We start from the raw sequence: 20737 nt of genomic DNA, 5'->3' as shown, positions 1-20737 counted from the left end.
TCCTACCTACTTCTACTGTCATCCTTCCAAGACAAGGATACTTCAAAGAGATAGTATGCAAGGCCGCGTCGTAGTCGACTGTAAGTTGGCGCAAATATACATGCTCACGCGCAATTACAATGACAATAACAATCTAGCAAAGAGGAAAGAATAATGCGACAAACGGTTCTTCACGCCATGAAGAAGATGACGATAATGAGATTAAAAAAGAACTTGACCCACAGCACATCCGAGAAAATTTTAGTCGAAATAAAAGTAGCTAGGAAGTACTTTCGAGAAATACTTTATTGGTTTGGTTGACGACGCCTTCAAATCGTATTGTTAAATCGTAGATCGACAAATTTCATTGCTATAAACTCAATTCGAAGAAAAACTAAATTACGCGCCAAGAGTAATATTATCCAAATAATTATTTTCTAAATATTTTATCTAAATGTTTCCTATAAAATGCCTAAGATCTTATTAATGGAAGAAAGAAACATACATAATCGTGTGTATAATCCACCCTTCTTTCATAGAGCTCCTATAGCGACGAATTTTATTCATTCTTACTCAATTCTCACTGATTCAATTCATTCGGAAGTTATATTACTCAACAAAAGTTAATAACTTAGTAAGGTTTTTATTTAAATGGTATTCATATATATGTATAATCTTCACGATCCAGTGATAGAAGAGAGAAACGTGTACAATCTGTGATTGAGAGAAGGGGAAGAGAAGCGATAGAAGAAGGGGCCTTACCGGCTCGCCTCTGGCCTCTCTCTCGATACACCTTTCTCCGGTTCCCAACAGCCGGCGGTGGGCCTTGCTTCCCCTTCAGTCCTCACCGGGACACAGACAAAGTTACGCACCCGGAGAAAGGTCAATCGGTCGGCTGCTCCGCTCGTCGAGTACCAGAGCTCTCGTTAACTGCTCTGTCTGGTGACTAGGTGGACAAATTTTTCCTCTTCGTATCTCCGTGGATAGACTGTGATTAAAGGAAAAAGAGACTCGTCGACGATTTTAAACAATATTTTTTCGTTGTTCAAATAACAGAAAAGAAATTTAGTTCATCGTCCAATCGGTTTATCCTTCGTTTGTTTAACGTTTCGTCTTTCCGTCCGTGTAGATTTTGGTTACATTTTTCGAAAGATCTTTTTTATTCGGTCACGTCGAAGGTGAGAATAATTCGAAGTGTGTAAGATAAGAACGTCGACGATTTTGGTGCTGATGTAACGGGCTAACGTTGTTCGTATCGGACCGATTTACATGAGAGTGTACATCTTCTGTTGGTAATTTCGTGCAGCGCAGCTCCCTGCCAGCGGGGAAACAGATGGGCAAAGACATGTGGAGGCTCTGGTTCACGAAACTGCTGCTGCTGCTGGCGGCTGTGTTACTCTTCGCCGCCGTGGAAACGCGATCTGAGGGTGAGTTCTCTTGTTTTGGTGTCGTATTCGCTGTTTTACACTTTGAGAATCTTCTATGCGTTGTAGTGCGTCTTCGAAAATGAGGGACTCAGACGATGAAGTGATACATTGTGCTACCAGTGACAAAATCTTCAATTTGAAGAAACTGTGGGTAGAGTCTTTGAATCTGCGAATCTGTTTCTCCAAACATTAGAATATTTTAGTATGCGTAGCTACGAAGCCTTGGAAATTTACAATAGAATTCTTTCAAATTCATGAAACTTTTAACTTAAATTTCTATTTTTTATATTACTAATTTTAAATACCAATATCGTACGCCGTTTTCAGTTCAAGATTGCTATTCCATTTCGAGGAACAGTAAAGGCAAGTTTAGTATTTTACGAAATTTATCACTTCTGTAATATTTGAACAGTCATATTTAAATTATCTTACAAAATTTTCATACCACTGAAAACAGAGAGAATACACGAAGTTGCGTGACTATCGAATCGTCGAATCGAAGTTTCATGAAACGAAAAACGTTTGGTAGCGCAAGCTTGTTTGGCAGAGTTTTCCCGAGCCTCATTGCGCTTATGCAAACGACGACATTTGCATCGTGCAAGCCAGTCGTGGTTGGAAACGCGTTAAACACTTTCTAATTCGTCGCCTCGAGAAGGGAGAAAATACTTGTCGCGGAACGCGTTGTGCAATTCCGCGATGTAGGAAGAATTTCGTCGCACGGGTACCACGATTTTGGTCGTGTTCCACGTTGAAGAAACATGACGAATAGGAAGCTAGCTGGTCGAACAACAATTCCTTCGTTGTGACAGCTGTTCTTCCGCGTGCAAGTCGATATAACGCGGTTGTCTTCCCATTAATAGGACATCCACTTTTACACGACACTATCGTAGCTGTAGCTCTCACCAACGAGGAATTGTTCGCGTACCATGTGTACGTGCAAATGTTTTCCTATGTTTAAGACGAGGCCAAGAATTATCAGCCGCCTTGCGTGTCTTTATTGTTAAGATATTCGCTGTTAAGAAAAATAGAGCAACAAGTAGAGGGAAATAATTTAACACGTTTCTTAGTATTGATCCATAAGTTGCATCGATTCAATTATTAGGTTGTCATATGACATATTCGTTAGAACACTACAGATTTTTTGTGTAGATACTAGGAAGTGCGTCGTGTATTCAGAGTAAGGTTTATGGAAATTTGGATGTCGATTTGTGCTTCTTTGGTTCTATATCTTCTCCGAGATATTCACATAGATATAATAAGATATAACGAATGTATACGAAATTCACACTGTTTTCCTTGATGAATTTACAGTTAGTCATTTTGCAATGAAAACGGTACTATATTTGTTATCAGTGTTATATAATTGCGTTATATTTTATCCTATTATGTTTATTATGTTATGTTTACATTATGTTTATTACAACGTTGATCAACTGCTTATACGAACGAAGAAGCGAACAGAGTTAGAGTAAGAGCGTAGCGAGAAGATAGAATAAGATATTCAAAAATATTAAAAATTCTGTGCAAGAATCGAGGAATAATTGAATATATTCGTGGGAAAGAAGACAAGAACAAGTGTTAGATCGAGATTGATAAGGGGACAGCGGGCGGTCTCATCTGTAGGAATTAGTGAATGAAGGTAATTTTGAGGAACACATTGCATAAGTTCAATGGAATTAACGTTAAGAGCTAAGGAATACATTAAAGAGATAATACTGCGGTCGGAGGTGTTGCAAACCGCGTAACGGTGTGCGCGACGTAACAATACGTCGCGTAAATTCTTGTGACCCAAATGATCCAGAAAACAAGTAGAAAGACGATGAAGCAATACCTCGTCGAAAACGTTCCGTACAGACAAACGTTTCTTCGTTTCAACGCGAAATAAAACGTAAGAAACGCGTTAGAATAAGTCAAAAGATTACTTCACCAATGAATTAAATGCGAATGAATAAAGTATTTTTTTAACGACCTAGAAATCCTCTCATTAAGTATCAAATTTATACTAGAACATTTTTAGACTACGGCGTGCAAGAATTTCTTAAAATATTCATTTCGAAGACTATAAATTGTTACCTGTAAAAGATCTTGTTACTTATTGTTACGTATAAAAAATACTATATCAATTTCCCATGGCCGGCACACGTGTCAACAACAAAACAGTCTCAACACAAGAACCTTCCAAAATATTCCCACTTGATTAAAGACAGACAAGCGTCCCAGTTACATTAATTAACCCGTATCAAAGACGAACAATCTCTATCGACGTAGCCGATGAATGATCGTTCCACATGAAAACAGAACGGAAACAGCGGCGAACGAAACCGATCTTTGCGAGGCCGATGCATTAAAACTCGAGAGAAATTAGGACCTGCGAACTACTACATTAGAAAATAATGCCGATACTTTGTGTGTTACGAACGGTATAACGGTTCAAGCGGCTTATGGCGCTCAGTCGCGCGCGTTCTACTCTGGTATCCGCTTATTCGATTCCTCGATCGAATACAAGATCGACGATGCCATGCGCGCACGCTACCGTCCATCATCGATCAGACGTCTAGAGCCGGTGTAGATCGTTCGATAACGTCTTTAAGATTCTTATCGTTAATCGAAACGAACCTGCAGAAATGCGCGGGATGTTTAATGTTATGACGCACTCTTCGTTTACGGTCGTGAGTTTAGTACGGAATATTCGCGCTAGAAGGAAGCGTTTTCGTTATTTTTGGAAGTTAAACGAGGATATTACAGATGGTTAGAATAGTGTTTTAGTTGAAAATTTTAACAGATTTTCGAAGAGAATGATAATAAGAAGAGAGGGTATAATATATAGCGAGTGATCGAATTCTATGGAATTTTCTTAATAGGGGAGGAATAGTGATCAGAGATTCTAAATTTATTATTTTATATTGTTTTGTAGCATTGTTATCAATCGTATCATCTGCTAAGTTATTAAACCGAATCGAATTTTTACATAGAGCAGTGATTAGAAATTCCAAATTCCTCACTTACCAGTCATATGTCCTTGACTTATCAGAGGTAGCAATATTAACTACCTGTCCACCATATGTTACTGACACATTCTCTTATGAAAACTATCCACTATAGAAATACCAACAACTTAATGAAATGCCATAAACAGTTCCGATGAGACAGGTTTCCAAAAATCCAACTGGTTTCCAAAAATTCAACTGGTTTCAAAAAATTCAACTGGTTTCTTCACTTAACGGGGCATTCACAGATTTTATGAACGTTGCTACAGCTCTAGTAAAAAAATTTCCTTTCTTGAAAATGCTTTCTTTGAAAGACTCGCGAATGATTTCGCGGTTGGTGCCCACTGATGAGAACAGACTACTTTGCTCGGATCTTGATTAAATATGCATGTAATCATTTGCCAGCACGAGTCAGCTCACGTAATTCCTCAATTAATTCAAGAACGGAATAACGAACGATGACTCGACGTTCACCGGCGAAACGAACTACCTGTAGTATCAGAAAAACAAACTACGAGATGCGTTGCTCACCGCCATCTCTAATTGAACGTCTCGGAAGCGACGTGGTGCGAATTAGTCCTTCCGTCGTGGCTCTATCTTCCGTTGTATCTTGTTGGCGGTGAAACCAGGCAACTAAAGAATGAAACGATCCAGGAAATTCTGTGTTTGTGTGCAACGAGTTTCAATCGAGAGTAATGCTTTTTCCTTTCACGGATTTTACGTATATGATTTGAAGAGATGTTTGATAGGGTGGTTACAGTTGGAAATTGCGGTTGGTTAATGGTTGATGTATGCTAATCCCCTTGAAAACTAGATATAATCGTATGATTAATATGAATATTGTTATTATTTGAAAGGTGTTTTTGAAAGTAGGAATTTTATGAAATACATAGCTCGTGGTTTCGAGATCCGACTATGAAATTTACTTAAAAACTGTGAAAAATTCGTGTTACTCAGGTTTCAAACATCAAGATACATCGATTGCGAAGTCAGTACAAGTGCAAACTCAAACATTGCGAGATCGTTTACTCTCATCGGCGGATTAACTTAACTTCTTCGATTCTTCAATCAAAAATCTTTCGTTAGGTCAACGATTTCTAACATTTTAGACATATTATTATCCATTAAGCATTGTATTAAATTCAACTTTTCGTTTCTGTAATTGGAGAATCTTTCTCAACAACAGAAAGGGATATTAATAGCCAACTTGTTGCTTTACAATGATCAACCTACTTCAGTCTCCAAGTTCAAAGGTTTAACGCCATCCATAAGTTTCCCAGAATATAATCAACTGAGAAAGATCTAATGCGTGGTGGAAAACAAACTGTGTTGGCGATAAGATCGCCGTTAGTACGGGCTTTAGCAGGCTTGACGCGGAATCCTTTTACACACGCAAACCTAGACAAGAGGATCATCGTATATCAGAGAATCGCGAGTCGCGGACGACTCTTTCACCGCGAAGACGAACGAGCCAGCAGGAATCGTGGCTCGTTAGCAGAGATCTTCGACTCGAGCGACGATCTCTCCTGTTTTGCAGTAGTGAATGGAACACGGAGGTAATGTCCGCAAGGCCAACCGGCGTCGATAAAAATGCCACGAATAATGCAACTAGCCGCCTCTGTTCCGCGCGCGAACCTCGTTTTCCATCCTGATTTTGTTGCTTATGGTGCAACCGTTCCTAAGAGTTAGATTTTATGAAGTAACTGACGACGGATTCTTGGATTTTGGTTCGCATCGTCAAGTCGAGGACATTTCCTGTTTCGCTTCTACTTTCTGTGATAACAGATGGAAAACGTAGTAAATGGTGGTGAATGATAAGTTGCACACTTCTAATCGTCTGTAAGGGAATTAGCGTAATTTCACCTGGGAATTTCATCCCACTGGATTTTCATTTTTATTGAAAAAAGGTTAAAACATTTGACTTGACGGAAGGTTGTATGAGACAGATATCGTAGAACTTTCTCAGGTTTTGTGAAAATGTAGGGAGTAAAGAAATCAGGCGTGGGTATAAACGATCAAGTTTGCCTACGAAGAGTTAAAAATTATTAAATTCTATAATGAGTTTTAAAGAAATGTACAAATCTGTGAAGAATTTGATTTCTAGAACGCGAACGTTTTAGACGATACTTTTTGAGCGTTTATTTTTATGATAATTTCGTAATGATACAAATTATAAACAATTAAAAATGTTCCTAATAAAATCAATTTTTGTTGGAAAAGATCTATCATGATGTTAGTTATATACAAAATATCGTACTTATATCGTGAATACGATTTTTATTTAAAAAAAGATGATAGAATCGATGTGAGAAACTATGAGAAGCTCGATTCTCGTCGCAAACGAATATTATTTAGGGTTAATGAAAATCGCTGGGCGCCTCCTTTTTACCGATCATGGGAAAGCCTAGCGTTCTTCTATTGGAATAAACCACGGGGAAAGCTCCGATTGCATATTAATGTAAGTGGAAATCTCGGTCGCAGACTACAAGAAAAGTGAGTTTAGTCTACCTTTCCTGATCATTCGATCAGTTTCGATCATTGGGAAATTCTCTGGAAAGTAAACCAATTGAAGAATATTATATTGGTGATGGACACAGAAAATGATAAATATCCTTGTTTGAAAGTTACAGTTAACTAGAAAATGTCTCAGATATCTCTTGGAGAGACCGAGAAAACATATTTATTAATAAATTTAATCCGTTGATTGGTTTACGAATTCCGTTTATTCAAGCTAATTAAGGTAACATGATATCAGAATTAACGCAGAGAATTACAACTTAAGATGTAATAAATACGATTTTTTTTCTAAGTGTAGAGACATTGAGCTTTGACTAGTTTCAATTCTACTCAACACAGTTCTATTAGTAAATTGAAGTAGCATACAAGAAAAGTTTGTATCTGAATTAGTTCAACTATATATATATTTGAAAGAAACTATTAAGTCTGTCATATCTCGTCTAGATTACAAATTAAAGATTAAGTTTCATTAAAAATTCATTTCGCAACTTGAGACATTATCAATTCCTTTCACCTCGTCCAATAATATACATATATATCTTTTAAAACATTAAAAAACCCGTAAAATTATTCAACAATCCACTTAAATCTTCTTCGATACTAAAGAAATAGAAAACAGATCTTCAAATACACAAAACGTGTCATTAATTTCACCGAATTGAGTATTCTCTGGCAAAAAGAACGAGACGACGAAAAGAAAGACGAACAAATCTGAAAGAAAAGACTCCTTTGTTTGGAGAGAAGATTGGAAATGGTAAGCTTACCGTTGCAACAGTATTTAAACGCTTTTCTCTCCCCTTTATATGCTCGGTTTGGCGCGAGAACTTTCTCCACCCGAAGGGGAAAAAACCGAACGATGGCTCGGTACTCGCGAGAAATGCCGCTTCTGTCCGTTTTGCGCAATTGTCCGGCCAACCATCTATGGGAGACACTCCTTTTTTCAGTGCCGTTTAATTTGCCGAGCTGCCGTGCCGCGAAACGGAGCGGAGACGCGTTTAAGTCTCTGCAAGAATGTGCCGCTTACGCACACCGCCAGGAACTCGAACGTTACGCTACGACTAGATTTTTGTCCCTTTCAGTAATCCGGTAAACATGATCCTCTTTGGAAACTAGCTCGACTTTCTTTTTTAGGCAATGTAGAAAAATTCCCCTTTAATATAATGGAAATTTGGTACTGGAGCTTTCTTCAGAATACTCGTGGTAACCCTCGAATCTTCTGGAAAATAAGTAATTGTTTTAAAGCAATGTATAATTTTATAGACTTAGACATAGTCTTTTTTCAACTCCTTAAGCTTCTAGAACATTTTGAATAGTGGGATGCCTTTGTTCTTTAGATAATTAATAACATCTTTTTAGGTACTTTTGTACAGTGGATGAATTCTCTTTCTTCAGAATCTTCGTGATGTTTGTCGAGGTTGTTGAAAATTACTTGGACCTATTTCTTTGAAAAATTCTTCTATTTAGCTTTCTTCTTGCAGGATTTCGTGACGTGTGCCAGCGTTTTTGTGGCTATGAAACGAAACACGTTTATTCTAGAGGTTGGCCAGTTTTAACCTGTAAACGTAAATTACCTCTAAAGTACGTGTCGCATAAGAAAATAGTTCAGATAAGGTGTGAAGTAGCTTTTTTTGTAGACAAACGCGTCTACAAAATGCGTCCACTTCTTACCTAACACTATTTTTTTTTAGACAACACATAATGTACGAGTGATTTGCATTTACAGATTAAAACCGGTCATCCTGTATAAATTTCAGAGAACTAGATATAAATTTAGAGCAAAAAGAATCATAAAATTTTAAGTTTTTTTTGACAAAGTCATAATTATTAGCACGCATGTTTTTCTTGCGTCTTACTATTTTTGCTTTACTTCCTGGGAATTAAATGTCAAATTCTTTGTCTTTCTAACTGTCTAAGTGTCACTCTGGTAACCCACCCAGCTCATTTAACGGTGTTGCACGCAAAGTTCGATTGGCCAAGAGACAGTGCAGCGACATTTTCGTGGCATTTGCGTTATAGCTTTGAATTGCCTATGTAAGAGGATACGATCTACAGAAATACACATATTATGGAGCAGCAAGGTGCAATTATGACGGTGCATAACAATAATATATTACGGTAATGGTAATATAATTAAACGTTTGTTTTACTTAGCTCCTTATTAACCAGTTCGTTATTAACAGAGCAGTATATTTTATTATCGATGTTATTCGATATAAAAATTGGATGTATGGAAATTTTGACATGGAAAGGATGAGATATTTCGATTAATTGAAAGTTAAGAGCCACGTTGTAAATACTGCGGAACCGATCGAAGTGAAACCACGACGAAATATCAGGTAGCCCCGTTTTCTCCAAAGGATCACGACGACGCGCTGCATGAGTTCTCGACACGAAGCCAATTAGAAGCGTTAAGGCAGTTTCTGCCATTTGTACCAATCGCATTCTTCTTGGCGAAATGTTGGCCGCGAAAACGTCAGCTGTATTTCATCTTGTTGCATTGTCAATGTTACGAGAACACGTTACCTATAAGTCAGTAATCTCATACATCTCAGAGAAATTTTCGAAGAATGATTTGAAGTTGATTTTCCAATTCTTCGGTGAGCGATAAGATTTTTGTTTAAATTAAAATTAAATTTTGTCAATTTTCGTATAAGGATTTCGACATCTAGAATTCTACAAAATATTCGGAATTAACGAATATTCTCCTCTCGAAGAAATTGAATTTTCCTTAAATAAGAATTTAAATACAATTGATCTATGATTAAAAATGTCAAAAATTAACATTTTCCGGAAAGTCCATTTTTTGTGAGCACTTTAATTTTAAAGGAGTTAAATATCTTGGCCATAAAAAAAAAAAAAAAAAAAAAAAAGAAAGATCAGGATCGGTTGGTTCGAGCAACAACCTCCTGTTAGAAATGAGGAATGAAAGGACAGCGAGTGCATTGGAAGGCCATCGAACAGAACACGGCGAGAATTGTATTTAAAATGCGAGCAAGTTGAATATAACTAGTGGAGTAACAGTAAGACAGATTTCAGACTTGATCAAGGACGAGAATTCGAAAGGGACGCTTCATGTCACGGTCATCGTGAATCGACGTCCTTACCTCGATGACGTTAATCGACATTTCCCGCTGGTTTCCCAGCCACGATAACCTCGATGATGCTTTTTGCTCTCGTTACGGGTCGATTCCATTGAGAGTGTCGCAGGGAAAGTGGAAGTACATCCAAATTTCCTTTTTCTTTGTAGAATACTTTATGCCAATTTAGACACTGAGAAGTTCATCCATGTTGTAAGAAATTTAGATATATTTATTTATAATTTAACGATGCTCTTCTCCTTAAAATCCCCTTTTTATCCTAAGATTGTTATAACTTATAATGTTATTTTATTAACGGAGAAAGAATACGTCTTTTCTAAAAATTGTAATTATTAATTGCCATTATTATTTTTCTATTAAACTTTAAGTTCTTCATATTTAAACATCGTTTATAATTACGCCGTTTTTGTTATTTTTGAGAATCTTGGATTTATCTCATCGATTTAGAATAGACTGGTTTTCGAATGAATTCGAAATATGTATTTATATCTTCAGTAAGGAGAAATTTGCAACACAGATGATTCGTGTGATAATCTTATTTTGTTGAATGTAGTTTTTACTACGTGCAGTGCAAATTAACATATCATGAAGTACGTTATGCTTCATAAAGGATAAGATTCTCTTAGTCAAAGAACGTATTTTATTTGGAAGAAAGACAGTCTCGCGTGCATGAAAAAATGTGCCACGCGGGGACTCGATTCATGAAAGTGGACACGTGAATATCACTCTCCCATCGTCCGAATGCTGCGGGCGATGAAAGTTTGCATTCCCTGGTATCGAGTGCTCGGACCAGGTCCTAATTTCACGAACGTGAACTCATCCGTGGGCTCGGCCAAGAAAAACGCGTTTCTGGGTGCTTCCTCTTTCTCCTTTTCTCTATTACTTGCCCCTGTATGATTCGGTTTGATGAGCTACAAACTTTCAAGAAACTGTTTTGCTGACTCAATCGAGATCTTACTTGTTTCTTGTGAATTTCTTTAGTTATAAAAGTAAGCTGCCGTTGCAATACTACCAACGATAAAAGTAGGGAAAGAAAGGTCACATAATTTTTGATTTCATAAAGTTTTATTGCAAAAGAACGCTAAAATTGTTGTACAAATAAATTCTCAGTAAAAGAGTCGATATTTCAACGAAGAACTGCCAATCTTTGGAAATTTTTTAAAAAGTCTACAGAAATCAAAATTATACAGCATTTTCTCCATTTAAATGCATTGCTTTCCTTCCAAAAAAATCACGAACATTTCAATCAGCTCCTCACAATGTTACCAAATCCAAACGATCCAAATATCTTCGATCGAAGCTAATTTTCCACGCGGTCATTCGCATCGTTCCACTTCCGCGTTCACCGTTTCGCGTGCGAATTTTTCGTACTTTCATCGATCCATTGTTCTTTTTTCTATTAGCGATCAAAGCAGTAGTACGACAGGCCGAAACAAATTTACGATGAAATTTGCTGGAGAACGGATCGAGAGGCGATCAATGTTAACGGACTATCGATACGTGTCGTGCATATTTGCAGGCTAAACAAAGGTATCGCCGTGATGACGGATGCGTCGTAATAACAGGGCTGCCAGCCGCATGCTCGATCCAGATTGGTTTCGCTCGATCAGTGACCCAGATTTTTGCATAATCTTATGCAACCGTGTTAAACAAAAGGCCCTCCTCCTAACGGGTCGTTACGTGACATCACTGGCAAAGCTCTGCTTCCTCGTCTTTGAATGGCGACACGAGAGTGGAACGCTTCTTGTCTGGGACAGGAATTCAAGTTCACGGTGTCCGATGGAAATTAAGGACAGGGGACTGGAAAAATGTATCTTTTTGCGATGATTAGATCCGTGTTCCCTTTTTTTTTTACTTTTTTATATGCGTATTTTATATTAGGTGTGTAAACAAAGTCGGTGTCCTTTTTAAGCAAAATTTCATTCTATTTCGTTTTTGTCCCCATTTGTTTATTGTGTTATTATTTATCTGATTTCAATTTAATCCTATTTATGGCTAACGAATATAAACTGAATGATATTCTTTTATTTAGACAGTTGGAACGATAAATTAACGATAAACAGTAATGTTTAAGTTGAATTTAGAACGGAAGAGAAATGACATTGTGTCTTGAGAAATATTATATATAAATATTTTTCTATTTCAGAAGCGAAGTGATTTTTTAAAAATATTCTTTTTGGTGGAAAGATTTTCTTCCGAGAATAATATTTCGTATCCCAGTTCGATCGAAATTCATTGATACCATCTTCTTTTTTTCGTATTGCTATAAAGAGCTATAACAGTATTTGATTTTTACTATAGAGCAAAAAACTTTGCTGTGATAAAATTCAATTGCTTTTTCTCCAATTTAAATTTATATCCAATTTAAAGTATATTTGACTCGTTCGATAAACTTTCTTTTCGAACACTCGTTCGAGCAATCGAATTGCTATTTCTACTTGACAAGAGATGTAGATCGATCTGTCGATCCTCGCCCAATCAGATAAAGGTTTCTGTTTAATGTCGAACGTCTGTTTGTTCTCAGACGATTAATTTACGACGACAGACAGTGTTATGACACAGAGCATGACTATCACACAGTACGAATTTCGTAATTTACCTTAACAGTGTGTCGCAACGTCAATGATCGATCTGATTCAGCCTTACGAACCCCTGTCACTAAACCAGTTTGCGTAAAAAATCCCCCATAAGCTAGAAACCTATTTACGTGTTTCGCGTGTGCCGCACGGCCTCGAAGATCCACGACTCGAAGTGAATTTTGATTTTACAACAGCTCCTAAATGGCCACGACCTCGAAAAGCCTATTCTGTTTGCATAGAATTCGAAACTTAGGTATGTTACGTTGATTTTTAACGAGGATTTTCAGACTATTAGGTCATTTCAGAAATCTCAACCTATCTTTGGACAAATTTCACCGTTGGAAAGAAATATGTATTGTATGAAACGAAGTTGTGAACGTAATTGTATATAATTGTTATATTTTTTTCAATAACTTTTCGCAATATTTGTATCAATCAGATCCATTAAAAAGTTGGATGGATTTTTAAGTTAAAAAAAATCGACGGACTGTAATTCCCATCGTCTGTATATTTTCGAGTATTGTTCCACATAAGAAATTATTTAAATTTCTAACAATTGCGAATCAATCATGAACATGTTTAGTCAAGAACTTTGCTTCCGATGGTTTGATTCCGATTTGCTGGAAAGTGAAGCTTCAAAAATACCTTATTGCAAATGTTCAATGCATATTTGTATGTAGAAAATCTCTTTTTCCATTGTACCATACTCTGTGCAATAATACCCATACGAAACACTGCAGAAAGTAACGAAACAACATCATATTTCGAGTCAGTCGAGTTCTTTCTTATACGGAAGCTGATCGAATAACGTTTAACAACCGAACGCGATACGTTTGCACAAGACGGTCAAAGAAAGTTACGAATGAAACAACGAACGAAAAAACAGGAAACTAGCGGACACGAGCTCGATATTTCTCGAACGATGGCCCGATCGCTTCGAATCTTTTGCTGTTTGGCAAAAAACGATGGCCGATCGGTTATTGAACACTCTCTCCTTTGAAGATGTCAGAATATTAACAAGCATTGAAATTGAGAGAGAGAGAGAGAGAGACGTGGACGGAGAGCGCAAGATTCTTTTCTCGTCGACGGAGAAAGTACGCGTAAGAAAAGAAATCCAAGCGGTTCGCAAGAATCTCGTGACGCAGGAATTCTCTATAATTCAATTTCACAACCATTGGTTAGATAATAGCAAACGAACTCGGATATAATCGTGCGTGAACGCAGAATCAGGAAAAATCCGGTCACAGTTGGCCAGTTTTATATTTTAGCTTCTCGGAAACCATATTGATCAACTTTCTATAAATTTCTCATTTCATATTAGTGTTTTTATATACAAAAGTTTATTTCTAAACTTTTTATGAAAAGAAGTTTGACTGATATTCAACGATGCATGTCGTCATCCATCAGTGTTAGATAATGAAAAATCTACGTTCTATTTTCTATAAATTTTCTCATTTTTATCGGAGTTGGAATGAAGAGAAAATTTGTAAATCTTGTTATTATTTTTTATAGGATTGCAATAAATATGGTAATTGGATGTAGCAGACGCGTAGCCTTTCTATGAGACTTGATATGGACGGTTAAAACTTCCCACGTCGTCCACAAATCGTATTCGTCATTTGTTTCGTCGAATCTTTCCTGTCGTATATAACCTGAAAATATAAAGTGTTCGATGTCGCCACGGTGTTCTAAATTTATCCGTGATCGAGTCGTGTTCTGCATATGGCGATGAAGGAAAAGGAGCTCCATGCGAATGTAGCTTAATGGCCACGCGGAACCCGATAAAGAACTCTATTGCAAATAAATTAAAAAAAATTTTAATCTTAAAAGGAAAAGATAATCGGCGATAACATATGATTTATCGCAATGCTCGAATCACATAAAATTCTAGCAGGTATCGAAATTCTTTAAATTCTAAAAAGGAGTATAATGACACTTGGTCATCCTGTTATTGGCGAATTCTTCCAAAAGTAGCCAGTAATTCGAAGATCAGCTTTCTGAAATTCTCGAGGTACTCCTTTATAATGTCTTGGCTGATTTCACTATACTTTTCCTAGACAATATCGTGTTGAATGGGAGAACTGAATGGGACAAAATCGTCTTAAAGTGGAGCCTGAACGAGACTGTGTCACGGATTTTTCGGGAATATCCGTTTCTTCTAATGTTACACGGTGAATCCTTAATACTACTCAGCTTATCCTTCATTTCGAGCTAAATTTCTTAGTGCTATTTTTTGGTCAGGTTATACGATATCTGATTATCTTTATTATATTAGTCATCTGAAATTATATTTCGAATGTCTTTTTTTATATTTTTGGAAATTTTTTTATCTCTTAGAACCTTCTTTATATCTTTCAATTTTTTGGAATTGTAGAGGATTTCTTTCTCCAAGTTATCTATTCCTGCGTATGGCGTGCTGTATATCCTAATGTAACGCTAGTCTCGTTCTCATAACTTTGTAGCTAAAGACTGTTATATGCAGCATAGACAACATCCTGTGCATCAGGTTTTAGAATTCCATTTACTCCTGTACGATTACTGTCTCGAGTATGGACAGGCGCTGTCGATATAAATTTCATACCAGAATTCTAGAATTCCTCAAGTTTTCAAGATTCTGCAAACGATAAATGAGGAGATCGTATTGCGAACAACCGTAAAAGTTATATTGCCACGATTTCTCGAGATGCTACCTACATCTGGCTTCAATCTTTGCATTCTTCTCGTGTACTTTGTAATTTGTCGATTATTTCTCTGTACCGACCACTATCATCTCAAGATTCTGTAACACGAATTTCGCCACAATTTCTCATAAAACCTAACATAAAATTAGCTCTAATTTATTTGATGATTTCAATATTCTTCTTAGAGTTTCATTACCCATAATTTCCCATGTTTTTTCTTTCGATATTCCTCTACGCTAATTATGACAAATCTTGTTGCAATTATCCAGAATCTATGTCGCAATGTAGAGCTTCGGAAGCTATAAAATTTTGCTAGAATTTATGATATTGCGTTGTGTAGAAAGATCGTAGAGAAATACGTACGTTATACTTACATATTCTGCTTATACTTGCATCTTCAAACTTCCCAAGAAATCGCTATCGACGATTAAATTTTCATTCAACGATTTAATGGGATTCTCTTCGTCATGAATTTTATCAATCGGTTAAACCATTCGCGATTATTATCGATTAATCTCTTCGAATCAATCAAACTAAATACTATAATCGATCGATGCTCAATTACGAATTTTCCAAAGAATGCAATAATATTCTCGATGAAGGATATCCTTTAGTCTCGATATCCTCTAGTTTCGATATCCTCTTGGCGTATCTTGTAAATTTAGAAATCCGCTTCCTGCGGCTATCGTTGAACTCAACCACCTGTCGATACCTGTCATCTTCCTGTTACTCTGGCTACGCAACAAATAATCGGCCATGACCCACGCATCGATAGTCGATCGACGACAAGGCTGTGGCCAAGAAGAAGAGTGCGTCATCCTTGGATAGATTACTGTTTTTGAACCATCCTGACTGGGATGATCATCGAGATTTCACATCCGCGTGTGCGTAATACCGTTGCTCGTAGTCTCTCGTTGTTTTAACGATCTATCGATGGACAATGGAATCAATAGGCCGATGTCCTTCGTTCTGGGACGTCGTCGACATCGTTTACCGCTTTAACAAGGCCTTCGTCATCCGCTGTCATCTTTCTTCTTCCGCCTCCACCTTCCTGTTGAGTATCAAGACCTCTTCCAAGTGAGAATCTTTGGCATTGACGATGCAATTTTCTTTTCTCATTTTATTTCGAGTTGCGTCAATGGATGGTAATAGTAAGTTCATTATCGTTGATGTTCAACAGTGACGTCAGTGGCGATTCAGAGGAAAGGAATTTTATTATATGCATATATTAATCGGACGACTGACAGCCTCTTCTTTTTTAACACTTGACGTTGTGATTCTTTGGGATGAAGATAGGAAGGTATGAAAGTTGATTTAGTTTGAAGATTGTGGAGGGAAATGTGGCAAGCCAGATATTAAGTATATGTTTTGGTCAGCTTTTTGTATATTCCAAAAATATTTATTGACATAAGATTGGTTGTATCGTCGATTTTTTACGATACTTCTTAGATTTATTAGCTAGTTGTAAAAGAATAATAATTTTTGTTTGATAGAACATGGACAGAAATGTACATACATTTTATCTGCATATTTTCTACATTTTAAGACAAGAACTGGTTCATTCTCTAAGTACTTTTATATTCATTTTCAAATTAATTATCTGAAACCTCTACATATTTCTTCTACACGAAATATTGACATAACAGACTGTGAACCTTTTACCATTATCAACGTTCAAAGTATGAAGATTAGATTACATTAAAATATGCATCTTTTTTACTTATCTCTATCTACATATCTATCTTGAAGATTTATCTGAAACATTGCATCTTTATGGAAGCGTGAAAGCACTCGTCGAATAGATCGTAAGTTTTTGTCGCTTCTCTTAAAAGTGGCTTAGCTCATCTCTAATTAAACTAACATATCTGCTGACGGTGTTCGAACACGGAAGACATTATCGATCCGCGGTATCGAACCGTTGCAAACGTCAACGATATTTTTACGTAAGAAGAAAGTAAGACAAACGATCGGTGCAGCAGCCGGCTCGTAAAGATCAGCCACTTTGTAATTATAATAGACGTCCTTCCATTCCTGCGATCATAGATTAGCAACTTGCGTTCGAGAATTTTCATATTTTCCCCACAGTTGTGATGCAACCCTGAAATTCCTATCCCCTCTCGAACTTTATTCTCATTCGATATGCTGTCTACCTTAAGAATTTGTTGTTACATATTTATCATTCAAGTTTCATTGTTAAACAACGTGTATATTTATCATGAACTTTAATGATATCCAAGTTTTAATGTATCAATTTCTTAATTCGTGTAGAGGTGACAGTTAACTTACATCCAATATTCTAAAGTTGATTTTTGTTAATTTATCGTCAATGTTTGATTAGGAAATGTCTTTTTAAATGTATAATTAAAATTTTGTAAAAAAAAGCAAATTTTTATATCCACGATATTTATACAATAAAAATTAGAGGCTAAAGAATTTCTGAGAAAACTAATTAATTACTGCATTAAAAGTTCCGATGCAAAAAAGGTCGAAGGATCTTGAGAAAATAAATTATGAAGTGCAAAATGTCGATGCATTGAAACGTCCGAGAAATAAATTATCCAAAGGAAGTAGATTATTATTCAAGTTATCGATGCGTTAAAAAACAGAGGATCCTCAAGCAAAATAGATTACCATTAAAAGACCCCGGAGTGAAAATAATTAAATTATTAAGTTGACTACTTCTTTCCAGTTAACAGATTGACGATTGTGATTAACGACGAACGAAATGAAGAAAATGATAAGTGGCGTCACGCACGATCGTCGTCCACGGTGCAAAATGACGAAAGTATGCAATCCGTGTGGAATGCGGAATAGTATTTGAACTCTCCGACAAGTGTATAGCGAACCTCGTGTCACGGATCAGTAACACGCGTGTACTTATATCCGGTTATCGATCATTTTTTAGAAATATTCATTATTCTTGGATCTCGAAATCACGACAAGAAACACGATCCTTTCTGCTCATTAGAATTGATTAATTGAAATTTTATAATGTTGGTGAGATGAATAAGAGAGGACATCTAGAATATTTTTTTAGAAATAATGCTCCCTTCTTTGAGCCCTAGATCGCAATTAACAGCACGATCCTTCTTTATGATCCTCTCTTATCGTTATAGTTGATGGATTGAGATTTTAAGACGATTGGGAGAAGACGCCTATAATATTTTTAGAAATATCCCCTCTTCTTCGGATCCTAGATCGTGAGAAATAGCACAATTCTTCTTTGTTTATGATCCTTCCTTTTCATTAGAGTTGGTGAATTGAAATTTCGAGATAAAAAGGAGGAGGTGATACAGTGTACATGCTGCGTTACGCAAGAAACGTAGAAAGTTGTTTGTCATATGCGGGCAATGGTGCGATCAAACGGCGCAGCGAAGGAAATCTTGGGAACGCGAAAATTGTAGCGAACGAGATCGTTGAACTTTAATTCGTGAGGCTGAAGGATTCGCGAGCCTGTGGCCGCCTAAAGCGATAGTAGAAAGTTTGCAACTTGTGTTTTTCGCTTTGTAATTAATATTAGATTCACTGATAATAATTGTATATTTATGTACGCGGTTTATTATTTGTTAATTATGTAGATTGATAACATTAAATTGTTTTGCGAAACCTTCAACTTTCCTCTGATCGTGAAACCTATAACTACGAATTCAGTTTCTATTATTATAATTACTGTCGTAAGTGCTGCTTAATATAAATTTTTATTTCTATAATATAAAACTTGTAGCAAAGAAATCAGAATTAAAGGTACATGAAAAAGTATGACAAACGTATTCAAAACATATTTTAGAAAAAATCAATCAAATCTCGAAAAATGTGTCGCTAAGAATTTTTAATTTTTATCAAAATTATTATAACTATATTGTAGTTTCTTCGTTGAATTACTTGTACACGTGTTGACATACTAACATTGGCCCTCGGATGATGTTCCAATTTGACTAACATGTAGGCGACTTGACAGTACGTCCTGGCACGTGCTTTAACGACCGACTAACTGTAATATTCGCGGGTGATCACGGAAGACGATTAATTAAACCGTATAAGAGACCGATCGTGTACACGACCGTGTAACGCGAAGGCAATTATTTCTTTTTCGACTCGCTCAATTTCCGCTGGATGACATAAGTGTCTGGTTTGCAACAAGTTGGTGGTTCGTGTTACTATGACATGCAACACGAGCATTTTGTAATCTTTCAAGTAGTTCGTAAAAAGTGGTTGGCTTTTAGAAGTTGAATTTGATGACGGTGGAAAAATTGACGTTGACAAGTTGAATTACCCTGATCTAATTATTAATTCTAATGTACCTGATATTATTTAATCATCTTGGTATAGCACGTCTGTGTATTGTTAGAAATACTTGTTAAAGAAATCGTGGTAATAGGTAGCTCATTAAATTAAACGTGTATTTCGGTTCAATTTAGAAATTAGAATCAAATGAATGGGCCTATGTCATTATCAGGATTAACGTTCAATTTTTCTCTTCTATTGGCGTCAATGTTATAAATTTTTACAGTATTATTTACCGATCGAGTTTCAGATTTCGATCGTTTCAACGATACGACTATATTGTAATTGTTTAGTCACAGAGCATGGATTTCTATTAGACTAGACTATCTAGGAATTAATATTTAACGATATTCAGAAATACTTATTTAACGATCTTAAGAAGAAATAAGTAATCATTAACGAATAGAGTAATAAATAAAACGCAAAAGAACTTTTTTTCTTGTAATTAAACTTGGACGCATATGTATAGTTTCCTCGAGAAACTTCCTAACGCCACGTTCTCCTTTTTTATTTACGATGGGCTGCAGATATGGAACGAACGGCGTTATTAGCTGTATATCAGCCATCACGAGACTTCTCTATCGCTCGAAAATTTCTAACGGTATGCTCGGAATTTTCACGGTACAGCGAAGAAACCCCTATTTGCCCGCATTCTCGTGCGCCACAGACAGACAAGCCACTATTATCTCTTCTCCGATTTCATTTTATTTCCAACAATCGACTGTCCACCGTTTCTGAGAGTTAAAATGAACATTTGGTTCGTGAAACGATAAAGATTTTTGCCCGTCCTATCTTAGATTCATCGTGGCATGAAACTTTATGCTTAAGAAATTCTTATTTGCATGAAGCGTGATGAAACATATGCAAAGAGGAAGCATTATATCTATATGTATTATGCTTTACTAATACTAGAAAGATCACCTGACTGTGAGTTATTTTGAACGAGCGGTAAAAGTTACTATCTTCACTAACAAATATGATTATTCACAAGTTTTTGATTCTGAAGCAAAATGAACGTTTCTTTCGTATTTTATTTAAAATAATAGCAGATTGTTAAATTTTCATGATTTATGCGGTTCTTCGCTAAAAAAGCAAATAGTTACGTGATCATGAATCTGTTGAGAAGGATGCAACGAGAAGATATTTAACAGTAATGTTTGCTGAAAATGTATGTAGTTATACAAA

The 20737-nt window shown here is 36.3% G+C and overlaps 1 protein-coding gene across 2 annotated transcripts in view; it reads left to right on the top strand.

The window, feature by feature from the left end:
* Nucleotides 1-797: 797 nt before the first annotated feature.
* Nucleotides 798-20737, top strand: part of LOC126914645 (uncharacterized) — a 95403-nt gene continuing 75463 nt past the window's right edge. For both annotated transcript variants that reach the window (XM_050718819.1, XM_050718818.1), the window contains exon 1: nt 798-1406. In XM_050718819.1, the coding sequence (XP_050574776.1) occupies nt 1313-1406 (94 nt within the window). In that variant the 5' untranslated portion in view covers nt 798-1312. The remainder of the gene's footprint in view (nt 1407-20737) is intronic.

Source organism: Bombus affinis, chromosome 3 (assembly GCF_024516045.1).
Source record: "Bombus affinis isolate iyBomAffi1 chromosome 3, iyBomAffi1.2, whole genome shotgun sequence".
NCBI lineage: Eukaryota > Metazoa > Arthropoda > Insecta > Hymenoptera > Apidae > Bombus > Bombus affinis.
The sequence above is the reverse complement of the archived record's forward strand: the minus strand, read 5'-3'. Positions and strand labels throughout refer to the sequence as shown.